Source organism: Rhinatrema bivittatum, chromosome 17, assembly GCF_901001135.1.
Source record: "Rhinatrema bivittatum chromosome 17, aRhiBiv1.1, whole genome shotgun sequence".
Classification (NCBI taxonomy): Eukaryota; Metazoa; Chordata; class Amphibia; order Gymnophiona; family Rhinatrematidae; genus Rhinatrema; species Rhinatrema bivittatum.
The window spans coordinates 38,156,264-38,169,308 of NC_042631.1; the positions used below are offsets into that span (position 1 = coordinate 38,156,264).

Consider the following 13,045-nt stretch of genomic DNA (forward strand, 5'->3'; position numbering starts at 1 on the left):
CACACTGGCCAGATTTCATCATTTACATTGTACATACCAATCTGGTATTGGGTTGATGACCATAAGTCCCCTGGAGATGGAAAAACAGTGACCATGACAATTTAGCTGACAAATATTATGGGCCATGTATCCTTAAATAATGGAAAATCAGAATTATCAATTTAAATGTCACCTTCTCTCAACAACTGGAAGCCAGTGAAGTAGCAGCTGTGATACCCTATCTCTCCTCATTTTCCCACATAGTAGCCTCGTTACACTTTTCTGAATCCGTTGCAATTTCCTCACCAAATATCCTGGCAAACGCATCCGTAAACCGTTACCATAATCTAGGGTCCCTAGCACCAGGGCAGATATCAATATCTTCATTGCTTCATCATCCAAATAAGGCCTCAACTGACGAATCCTCTTCTTGAAAAGATGAAACTGTAATAAGCGCTTTCCCAGATGAATGCACCGGATGGTTAGGAGCAAAATCTCTTTGAAGTACAGAGGACCATCCTCTAATATGTCAAGTATGGCGACAGGTAACCAGTATAAATCTCACAATGTAGGACTAATCCTATCCTGGATTCTGGACCCTGTCACAAGCCTGGCTGCCACATTTTTTATACTTTCATTTTTAATGAATTTTAACCATAATTGCAACAAAAGTTCTTATAACAATAAGGCTTCCCAGTACTCCAGTCTCAAAATAGGAATAAAGAAAAAGAAATTTCAACCATAATACTATAATTTAACCAAGGAAAAATAGCAAAAATTACAAAAATAAGGGGGAATAGCATAAAGTCAGCTCAGCATTCTAACATTGTGAATTTTCAAAGGAGTTGTGCGCGTAAATGTAACATACTATTGTAGCAATTTTCAAAAGCCATTTACACACATAACGTGCACTTACACGAGTAAATCCTATGGACAATTCAATGCATATATTGTAGCAATTTTCAGAAGCTCACTTACACGGATAAAGTGCATTTACACATGTAAAACCCAGTTTTATGCGTATAAATGCTTTTGAAAATCAGGCCCTATGCTTGATTCCCTTGGACAAATATTATCCAATCTGTTTTTTCCCCTTGCAAAGCATATTTTAACTGTGCTGGTTCAAAAAAGATACATTTTTATACAATTAGTGTTGCATTTTGCACAAATTGTATAAGGGAATGATTTTGTCATCTTAGCTGTTTGCTCACTCCCAAGCCATAGTTCTTATATCTAACTCGCAGAAGACCATTTCACTAGAATACAGTTATCTTGGAGACTTTATTAATTTTAATAACTTAGCTCCTCCTGCCTGTTTTCTGGGACATAATACATTCTTAATCCTAATAGAGAGGTCCAACTAGGTCTGTATTTGCCGACAGTGGTGGCAGAGCTATAGTTAGCCTATGGCCGATATGGCTGTGGCCATAGGCTCCATTCAGCAGGGGCGCCATCGCGCTGAAGCATCGGCAGCATCCTCCCACCCCTCCTCCCTGCAGTGAGAAGTAGCATGGCCCAGGGCGCCATTAGAGGTATCAAACAACTCCTCGCTCTCTCCCCACCCTAGCAGCGAGGAGCATCATATTCATTTTCCTTGCCCTGCCCGGGCAGTGAGGAACAGCGCAGCCCACTGGGCTGTGAAAAGTATCAGCTGCCTCCTCAATCTCATCGCCCTGGCAGTAAGGAGCAGCACGTCCTGCAGGGCCATGAGACATATTGACCTCCTTCTCCTTCCCTCTCCTGCCCAACCTCTTTGGTAATGAGGAGGAGTGCAGCCCATGGGGCCAAAAGAAACATCTGCCGCCGCCTCCTCTCTCTCACACTGCTTCGCCAATGAGAGCAGTGCAACCCAACAGGAGAGAGAGAGAGGCAAACTCAATCCACCGGCAGTGAAAAGCAGCGATGCATTGGCTCCTTCTGCATACTCCAGCCCCCCCCCCCCCAGCCCTGCCCCCACATCAGAAGCAGCACTGCACAAATAAAAGCTAGAATAAAGCTGAAGAAGGAGGCTCCTGCTTCCCCTTGTGCTTTCAGAGATCGTGTGTATGTGTTTGTATCTGAGCATGTGAGAGAGAAGATATGAATGTATAATTGAGCATGTGAGAACATGTACAAACTTAGGGGGTTATTTTCCAAGCCACAAAAATGTGATTTGTACAGTGTTCTCTCAATCTAGCTTGATGGACTCTCTACCTGGGTACCATCAAGGTAGGTTGAGAGAACATTGCACAAATCTCATCTTTGTGTGAGTTTCCTCACTCCGAAGGTCATCAAATCTTCACAAGAGAGCACTGTTCTGTTCGTACGTCTCACTCTGAATGTCAGAGTGGCCCCTAACCCCTACACTACTACCTAAACCTCACCTCGAGTTACTAGGTGGGCCTCATATAGAGGTATAAATACCTATCTACTATGAGGGCCTTATAGCTAGTCTCTGTCTCTCTCTCTCTCATACCATATGGGTTCAAATTCCTTTTTTCTTTTACATTTTTTGCAGGGTTTTCTGCATGCAAATATAATGTACATGTTGTAATTTATATTTTTGCCTCAGAATGTCCTTTTTCATGTACAATCTGGTGTTATGAATGCATAATTTTTAATTGTATGTGAGGAAGGAATGACTGGAAGGGGGCTGACACCTGGTGGTTGGACTAGGGGCCCATGACTGCAGGGTTCTGAAGGGAGCCCTGGTGCATGGCCCACAGCCCAAGACTGACACTGCAGTGATTGGAGTAAATATGTTGGGAGAGGATATAAAATAAGCGGAAAAAGATCCTCACTGTTTGTGAATGAAGGAGCAGGAGGAAGCTGCTGGGTCAAAATCAAAGCCCCCTACATTTAGCAGAGGCTTCCAGCTCGTGGTGGTCAGGGTGAGGAGGGTGCACTGTTACGTGGCTCTTAAACTTGTAGAAACTCCTTTCCGAGAACATATGCAAGCATCCTAAATTTCTACCAAACGTGGGCTTTCAGTTTCACTTCAATCAGTCAATTGTATTACTGATGTTTTTCCAAAACCACATGCCAGTAAAAGTGAACAGACTTCTTCATACCTTGGACTGCAAAAGAATTTTATTGTTCTGTTTAGAGGGATCAAAGCCTTACAGAAAATCTTCATAACTATATCTTCTTCAACCCATTGAAAAAAGGGTTTTTAGTTGTAAAACACTTTCACAAAGATTTCTGATTGTATTTTTTATATTAGTAAATCAGGACATCTTCAGAGTAAGATAAAAGTCCAAGTCAGCTATAGCAGCATCCTTAGCCTATCTTCTCCCTATTTCTTGTATGGAAACAGGAAGAAGACAGACTAGAAAATGCTTCACGTCAACAAAGCAGTTTTGGCCAAGCAATTCTCAAATGTATTTAATCAATTCCTTCAATTCTCCCTCCAGCCTTTATCAAAGTATAGGTTGCATGTTTCCCTAAAGGTATAAAATCATAATAAATAGTTAAATGCAGCCCTTAGCTTGGGTGTCCTGTGTTGCATGCAGATTGTCCTTTTCCATGGAGAAAGCAAAGTTGCTTACCTGCTGGTGTTCTCTGTAGACAGCAGGACAAATTAGCCACGCGATCCCACTGTCTGTCTTGTAGAGTTGAAGGTTAAGTTGCAGTAAGATGATGATGATGAAGACTGTGGAGGCTGCATGAGACAGACTGTCTCTGTTTTTCTGAACTCCTAGAGAGTTTTTCTCCTGTCTTGGCACTGTCAGATGACAGTACCTAGATCTGTGGTTGATTACAGTTCAGTTGTGTGGCTGATTTGTTGTGCTGTCTGTGGAGAACACTTGCTACAGGGAAGCATCTTTGCTTTATCTGCTGACTTTGCACCAGTTCTCAATGGGAAAGTGCAAGCATACTTATCCATCTGAAAAACACGTTTGCAAGAAGTATCTACAGAGATTTATCTATCCAGTTTCTCGGGGTACTCCTGGGATGACTTCCAGACCTTATGGAATAATGTGCATGGAGGCAGGGTAACTTTAAAAAAGCCCATTTAATTGGGTTAATTACTATTGACTTGGGTACATGGCTTTTGAAAATTGTGTGTGATAGGCAGACATTAACATTTTTTTTTAAGTAGTACTATATTTCAGAATTTTCTCTGTTTTGCTGCCACATCTATCCCTGAGCTGCTGTATAAAGCTGGGGGGGGCTGGGTCTTAGACCTTCTGCTCCCTGTTATCCTGTCTTCCAGGGGTTGAGGGTCAGGGAACAGCACCAATCATGTCCAGGGGTTGCAAAAACCTAACTCAACCATTGGGCCCAACCCTGACCACCCAAAAAGAAATATTTATCAATTTTATAAACCACTTCCTTGATTTACATAGTAATCATCCAGAGTGGTGCAGAGAGTCAACATCAATACAATACATGAAACAAACTATTAAAAACAAATACAAAAACATCCCTGTGCCGGAAAAGTCTGCAGACATCACATCACACCAATCCCCTCCCCCATCCACCTTCTGAATCCTATCCCCTAACCCTCAAATCATTATCAGCCAACCAGCGCCAAGCCCCACCACAGAATCTCATCTAAACAGGAAAAATCCTTGTTTTTAATTTCTCCTAAAATAGACCATAGTTCTTCTCCCCCCCCCCCCCCCCCAATACTCAAATCTATCGAGAAGGATTTCAGTCATACAGGGGCATCAATAGAAGAAGCTCTAGCTCTTACACAAGCTTTCCTAACCTCCCTCAGCAGAACCACAATGTGTGTCCTGGCCCATAACCACTGGAGTTTATTCCGTAAATACGTAGGCCCGGTCCCTCTCCCTACTCTGTGTATCAGAGCCGGCATCTGCTGCGTGTCAGATTACCCTCAACCAGAGCGGCTTTCCAGCTATAAATTTCTCCTGTAATGAGGAACCTTGAATTACGGCTAATTTTACTTCAGTTCATTTTAATGACATGCTGATTTGTACTCCGGAATTACTCCGTTGCCGAACCTGAGCTGGGGAAAGCTGTATACTTCAACTTGCATCCCAGTAAGCAACAAACAACCAGTTGAAGGTCAGTTCTTATAAACCAGTTTCAAAGAAAGCAGAGCCGCCTTTGCAGGGTTTCCAGAGATCACCTCATGGACCAGCTGAGTGACTTGGCATCCGTGCTATTGTGGTGCCCTAGGGAGGGAGGGAGGGCACAGAAGAAGCTGCCAGGCTTCCAGCTCTGCCTGCCTGTGCTGGCTGTGAGTGTTGCTGGTGTAATATCATCACATCCCTCTCTGGCCACTGTTTGTATTTTTTTCGTTTTTGTTCTTGAGCAAAATTATTTTTTAAAAGGAAGCCAAGCCTCCCCCCCTACTTCAGATTTACATCTGATTTCAATGGGGTGACTTAATGAGTATGTCTTGAATATTTGTAATTATTTCTGTATATTTGCTGAAATTTGTAGTCTGGTTCATTCGTCAGCTGGTCACTCTGATAATACATGTTTTGGTTCTTATAGATCTCATACTAGTATTAATTGCTACAGATTAGGCGGTGGTGATGATTTGTGTGTCTTAATTTTGTTCAGTGTTTGGTGCACAGCGAGGGCCTTCGATAAAGAGAGACATACGAGATCAGTATTCAAGTTCCAAGAAACTAGTAATAAACAATAAATCTGTAAAAATCCTATGAAAATCTGTTTTTATTTCTAAAATTCAAGTGTCATCAATAATTTTTTACAGAAATAAGGTCTTATACATTATAAACAGAGAATATGGCAGATAATATATATAAAAATATATAAAAAAAAATATATTGTAGCCTTCAGCTACAATGAAAAGGTGTGAGCTAACTGCACTAAATAATAAGAATGCTGAGCACCATAAAGCCCATTTGGTCTCAATTCCCCTTCACATCTTCACAAGTAAGAATCCTCTGGGTTGACCCAGTGGACTGTGCCGTGCATTGCCATACGGAGGACCCAGTTTGATTCATGGGCCAGGGCTCTTCTGAAGCTGGCTAGGTCTGGGGATGCTGCATAGGTAGCATTCACAATCTCTGCGGGGAGGGGATCTCAGCCATCACTCAGCAGTGACACCTAGTTTTGTTTTAATTTGATATTATTGAACTGTACTTTGAATATTTATATTATTGGGTGTTACATTTTTATTCTGGCTCATAATGTAATGCCTCATATTTTTATTTTCACATTGCTTGTTTTATGTTTATTATGTTATTGTTAAGATTTTATTGCTTTGGTTATCTGTATTTGTTTTTATTATGTACATTGCATTGATTTATCTTTGCTTGAGAAATTGTGATAAATCAGAATCGGGGTGGATTCTGGAGGGCATAGCAGTTTCAGTCCTGGCCAAGGATCATTACTACGATAGCTGGACACGGTTCAGCATGGTTATCTAGAGAAAAGGGTCAGATAAAGTAAGTATGACCTACCAAACCACAGGCCGTGTAGTAGCTGGGGTGAAATTAGCAGGTACGATCCCCAGAAACAAAGTAGGTTAGTGGTGGCTGTTTTCCATCTGAGGCAATAGTATTTGGGAAGCAGCTTTGTTCGTCTTGTTAGCTGTTCAGATTATTATAAAGTTTAGTGGTAAAATATGGGGGGAGGGGTGGCAGAAAACGGGACTGATGGGTGTTGGATTAAGTATGCATCAGTAGCATGGGATCTTAGTGTTTGGGTACTTGCCAGGTTCTTATGGCCTGGATTGGCCACTGTTAGAAACAGGATGCTGGGCTTGATGGATCCTTGGTCTGACCCAGCATGGCAATTTCTTATGTTCTTATATACCCATGATCGGAGGGAGAGAAAAATCAAAGGATACTGATAGAACTGAGTAGAAGATCAGTAAAAACACCAGGGATTCTTTATCTCAAATCTTTACAAGCGCTCAAATCTTTACAAGCCGCAGCTTGTAAAGATTTGAGATAATAAAGAATCCCTGGTGTTTTTACTGATCTTCTACTCTTTGGTCGCTACTTGCAATATTGGATCGGTTTCCGGTTTGTTTCTTTGGACCTACTGATTGAACTGGACAGTCTAGCTGGAGAGGCTCATTTAAGGTAAAAATGCCTTAAGAAACTGTATTTGAGTCTCAGGCAAAAGAAATACAGAAAGCTTGTAAATCAGTTTGCTTGCACAATTTTGAAATCTTGCGTCTTTGCTTAAGGATTTAGTTTCTTGCAATATCAGAAAAGTTATAAAATTGTGCAAACTTTTGCAAAATAAAATATGACTTTTTTCTTAACAGTTTCAGTGTATGGCTAAAATTTCACAGTGTATTTTGCATGCCCAATTTTTCCTGCCTCGAAGCTGTAGAAAAATTAAATTCTTGAGCTAAAAGATAGTTGTGTGATCTCCAAACCTGTGCTAGCAAACCGACATGCAGGTCCTTAAATGAAAAGGATTTGGGATTCTAAGCTCTTTGTAATATTTGTTCTGATCTGGCACTGGCAATTTGGTAATGTCTGTAAAATTGCTATAAACCTGAGAAAAGCAGCAGCCCCCATGCCTGTCTGCCCTGTGATTCTTGTCCTGCAGGGTCCTGGGTTTAAAAGGGCTGATTCAGTCTCTTATTTACACAGGCTTGGCCCTGGTTCAGGGCTTACCTAAAAGAACCAGCTGTTTCTTTTCCAGTCTGCTTTCACTCCTCCTCCTCCTCCTCTTCTCCTTGTTTCTTCCCGATTGGCTGTGAGAGGAGGGCAGGGTGAAGTGTGCGTCGTCGTAGACACACACACACACACAAGCCAGTGAGCGCAACTGTCTACACAGAATGTAGTTGGACGAGTTCTGGGTGAGAAAGCTGAAAGGCTGAGAGAAAGATCCGGCGCCGGGCACGCTTTCATTTTCAAACCCTTCCCTCAACGTTTTCCCCCTGCCCTGCCCTTCCCCACCCCATCCTCCTGCCCGTATCATGGTCGGGGACCACTGCAACCTCCCTGGAGACAGACCGGTGCTCCCCCAGAATCCGAAAACTGGATTAAGTTGCAAAATGGTTCTGCAGGCTGTGGGGAAAGTCTTAAGGTAACGACAGACTGCTTGACCTAGGGCAGCAACGCTGAGAAGGAGTAAAGAGTCATTTTTACATTTTATCTTTTCTGGCTTAAAGTGTTTAGTGTTTGAAGTAGTGAAAAGTCTGATAAAGCTCCGAGAATGCTGATGCGGAGCACAGGCAGAGGCTCTCTTGTCCTTTAAGCTTTGCCAATTACAAGGCTTGCCGGGAGAGGGCATTTGCATGCGTTTTTCCTTTTTCCTAAAAAAAGAAAAAAGGGTCAGCAACCTACGAGTGAAATGTGTATGTAAATCATCTTTATTTTCTTCGGGCTGTAATTAAACCTTTCAGTTCTGGGATGCATGGAAGCAAAGGTAGCTTTGTAGCTATACAGTTACCAGATCCAGAAACATTTGGAGAACTGGCATCCTGTCCGAGTTACTTTAGCAGAAATGGCTCTGTCTGTGCCTAACTTCACATTTTGCATTGTGCCAGACCTGTAAATTTGTTTCAGTGGTGTTGAATGTGCTTCAGGTGGTTGGGGTTGGGATTTTCGGGTAGTTTGAAAGTTGGTTTGCCTTTTACTGTGTAGCGGAAGGCATGGGAGAAAAAGTTAATATACTGGAAGGGCAGCATCGTTGATTTAAAGGAGTTCAAACTGATAAACTATTAAAGAGCTTTTACTTTATCTTTAACACGAGCCTTTCTAGAGGGATTAGAAAACATTTCGTGGAATTGTTTTACTTTTTTCGCCATTTAAAGTACTGAAGGCAATCATATTTAGTCATGTTTGGTTTTTTATGTAATTTTATGAGTGTTTTTATTGTAAACCGCTCTGGTAATTTTGCTGCCAGGGTGATATATACATTTTGTAATAAATGAAATAAGGAGGAAGTCTGCTAGGAATGGTGGGATTGTACTTCTGAAGTTTTGTTGCATCCTTCATTCCTGCTCAATCCAACATTCATGAGCTGCGTGCTGTTCTTTTGGGTCCTCTCTGTACACCTTTTATTCCCCATGTAAAAAAACAAAAAAAAAAGCAAGCACAGACTAGAACTGCAATTACTAGGAAATGTTAAGGTTAAAAGAAGAGGGTTCACTGCAATATTTTCAGAACTGATGAGCGTTTTTCATGGGCTGTAAATTAAGTAGGAAGCAGTATGTACCCGTATCTGGTTATAATCCCCTTTGAAGTGCCTGAAAACCAGAATATAAATCAAATAAAAGCATGTGTTAATCGTTTTTTTTATGATCACAGATTTATACAGCAGTAAGTCTGCAATTTCATCTGCCTGACTTCCATGGTCTGGGATACTGTTATGCGGATATAAGGGAAAAAGCACAGGACTGCTTCTGTGGCCAAGTCCTAAAGGAAATGAAGAAAGCGTGCATGGGGGTAACTTGCTGGTGTGGTGGTTACCACTCTTAACCAATAAGCCTTGATACTTTTGATGCAACTCCAACATTACTCTCTTGCTTCAACAGCAGTGGAAAAGGGGAATGGATTTAGTCAGCAACCAAAGAGGTCCCCGAGTTTTATGGTCTGCGGAACTGATGAACATGGGGGTAACCAGCACAGTGCAGGGGTTTCTACCCTTAACAGAAGGCATGGGTTTACTACCCTTAACCAAAAAGCCTTAATACTTTTGATGCAACTGCAACATTGCTCTCTGCTTCAAAAGGAAGCGGGTGGGGGCCGAAAGGAAAGAGAAATTTGGATTCAGGGACAACCAACATGAGTCATGGCTCTTTTACAGTCTGGGGTACTGATGCTCAGACATTAAGGAAAAAACACAGGACTGCTTCTACGGCTAAGTCTATAAGCAAAGCACGTCAAGCAGCTGATACATGGGGGTAACCTGCATGACATGGCAGCTTGCTTGGGAAGCAAGGTCCACCCAAGCTTGCTGGGCAGACAGGATGGACCATTGGTCCTTTTCTGCAGTCGTCGTATTTTGAAAAATAAAAACAAGAAAATGTACCCTGGAGAGTAGAAGCTAAAACACTATTCCCTCCCTCCTCATACCATTGGTATATATCGGACCTTTCTATACAGGAGATATGTTCTCTAGCCTGCCTCTTTCTTCAGGTCAGCATGTTAGCTCATGGGTTGATGTTTTTGCTAAAGTCATGCTTGGTGGAATTGACTTTCTTCATGACGCGCCCTAGTGATGGCTTATTGCAGCCACTAACTACTTTACACTCTGACAACAAAAGTTCACAAGAACCTCACAGATAAAGTGATAGCTTACAAGAACAAGATAATAGAAAACAAGTTCTATCTTTTATTCATTTAAATGATAGTCCACTTGGTAGGCTTTATTAGCAATAATGTCCCTTGATACCCGTTAATTTCCTGAGCTGTATGTATCTAACCCTGATCACAAGCAAATACCACTTTCTGGAGCCTGCTGGTTTGTGGATTGATTTATTTTTAATCTTCTCACTTTCCCTAGGAAAGCTGCCTCCCAAGTTCCTAGGCTGGCTGAGGGTTACCGAAATAAGGGGCATGGAATGGCTGCCCTATGAGAAAAGGCTGAAGAGGTTAGGGCTGTTCAGTTTGGGATTTGATAGAAGTCTACAAAATCATGAAAGGACTTGAAACAGGTTAATGTAAATCGGTTACTTACTCAGATAATAGAAGAACTAGGGAGCACTCTACAAAGTTAGCAAGTAGCTCATCTCAAATTCATTGCAATAATAGCTTGAGATCTATATAATGTTTGGGTACTTGCCAGGTCCTTATGGCCTTGATTGGCCACTTGGAAACAGGATGCTGGGCTTGATGGACCCTTGGTCTGACCCAGTATGGCATTTTCTTATGTTCTTATGAGGGTAAGAGGATGATTATTTTTTAAGCTATCAGCGAAACCCTTAAGCAATGAGAATTGTTTCTGTAGTGGTAGTAGTTCATCCTTAAAATTCTTCCCTTCCCCAAGACTGAACAAATATTTGCCATGCTACACACCAGCCCCGCTACTCCTCAAACAGCCATGAACTGTATCCCAAATAAATAAAATCTGTGCAATGGCAGCATGGGATCTGTTTACTGTTTGGGATCTTGCCAGGTACTTGTGACCTGGATTGGCCACTGTAGGAAACAGGACGCTGGGCTTTGATGAGCCTTGGTCTGACCCAGTATGGCATATCTTATGTTCTCATGATAATGCTTAACTTGCAATGTTATTTCAGTATAACTTGGTAGTTCTATCACTTTTGTACTTCAATTTAGCATTTTTTGTTTTATGATAGGGAAGTATGTTATAAGAAGTTCCAACAAATTGATAACCTTGGTCACATTTCAGAAAAATGCTTTAAAGTAAAGGTGTGTACAAATGGTCACATCTCTTGTCGTCTAGTAAGTCTCAACTGAGCCAACGAGATGGGACTTGCCCATTTCCTCAGTGTCAGATTCTCTTCCTCTTAAGAACTGTAAGAAAAGTACTGGATGGGACGTGGAGATTTGCTTTAGTTTTCACTCAGGAGCCAATTTTAAAGAGTTAGTATGAAACGTACTGGACTGATCATCTCTTTTCTGCCTCTACTAATTAGGTTTGTCCTTCCAGGAATCACCCCTTGTGCTGTGCTACTTCAAGCTTTTCAATCTTTTTTTTTTTTTGTTTTTGTTTTTAAGCAGTAGCTGCTTTAAATTATCCATCTTTCAAGTCTGATAGGTATTGATGCTTGGGTTTTGCTCAGAATGGTGTTATATTCTGTGGTTCTGGCCAGGGTTATGCTTGTACAGGGTTTCATGTCTTGATTTGCTGCAGTTTCGACTATGTCTATTTTGTGTCTGCTGCTGATCCAAGTTTTTTTTTTTCTTTGCATTTTTGAGTTTATTTCATGCTGGAAGAGTGCCAGAAGAGTTCCTGGACATGTCTGTGCCATGAGCCATTCCAGTCACCACATCCACATATTTATTATTAAAAATAACTTGCTTTTTACTTTATATAGAGAGTAGTTCACTGGAGGAGACCCGAGATATATTTATATTATTTTTATGGTAACATAACATGCAATCCAACAAAACAGAAAAAATAACCTTGAATTCTAAACATAACAACCTTCCTGTCTAAGGAAGTACCTGTCTAAGGGTTAGAAATAAGAGCTTTCTTATTTAATGTAAAACAATGACCCAGTCCTCTCTGATTTCAGTTAAGAAACCTGATTTTCTTTTTCTTTCCGTAAAAAATTAAACATTTATGAACTGTAGCCCACCTAAGTAAATCAGGATTTGGCTGTGCTATTCAGTAGAAACCTGCGAGGATCCAGCTTTAGAGCAGGGCTGCAAAGTGAGGTTAGGATGGGGAACTGTTGTCCAGGTATTTGCTTAGATCCTCGGGAAGTGACCTAAGGTGAGAATTTGTGCCAGACTTTTCCATGCTCACCCTTGCCTGCCATATAGGAGGCCCATAGATTATGAACTCTCGGGGGGGGGGGGGGGGGGGATATGGAAATATCTTCAGTCCCTGAATTTAATCCACTTTGAAGTACCTGAAAAAGTGGAATATAAATAAACTCACTCAGCTATTTTGGCAGGATCAGCAGTAACAGTGTATTCCAGTCTTTGTATTGCTATTAATAATGATTTATATAGAGCTATAAAGTATCTGTAGCGTTATACAGACATATATATGAGACAGCCCCTGCTCTGTGGTGCTTAAAATCTAGTTAAGACAGGATACTGAGAACAAGGGCTGCTTTAGTGGAATAAAAGTTTCCACCCTGTAAAGTCTAAATGAGAAAACAGTGAAGGTGGGGATGGATCAGAGGTGGGAATGCAGGTAGGACTATTTGTTTTTGAAGACACGTTCACTATTCTGCTAATTGAGATGAATTGAATGTTAACCTAACTCCTCTAGGCGGGATGTAGTCAAGATGTTATGGTCACCATTTTCTTTTTCTTCTCCTATCCGCCCTTATTTAAAGAGATGACTAGGTACTAGTAAAATCTGTAATGAAATTTCTTTGTAGGGGCAGAACTTTAGAAAAGGTAATGACCACCACCATATTATCACTACTGTAAACAAACATCATCAATGCCAGCAGATGTATGCAGCACTGCATAGACACAGACAGGAGAGATATTCCCTGCTCTGCGGAGCTCATCTCTCCAGGATGGCCACA

At 41.4% G+C, this 13,045-nt stretch overlaps 1 protein-coding gene across 3 annotated transcripts in view; it reads left to right on the top strand.

The window, feature by feature from the left end:
- The window catches only part of MOB2 (MOB kinase activator 2), a 289,672-nt gene that overhangs the window by 170,597 nt on the left and 106,030 nt on the right, over positions 1 to 13,045 (top strand). Inside the window, exon 1 of one of the 3 annotated variants that reach the window (XM_029583066.1) lies at positions 7,665 to 7,950. The exons of the other annotated variants lie outside the window; for them this stretch is intronic. Coding sequence (XP_029438926.1) covers positions 7,841 to 7,950 — 110 coding nt within the window. The 5' untranslated portion in view covers positions 7,665 to 7,840. Of the gene's footprint in view, positions 1 to 7,664; positions 7,951 to 13,045 lie in introns of those variants that run through there. 3 annotated transcript variants of the gene reach the window in all.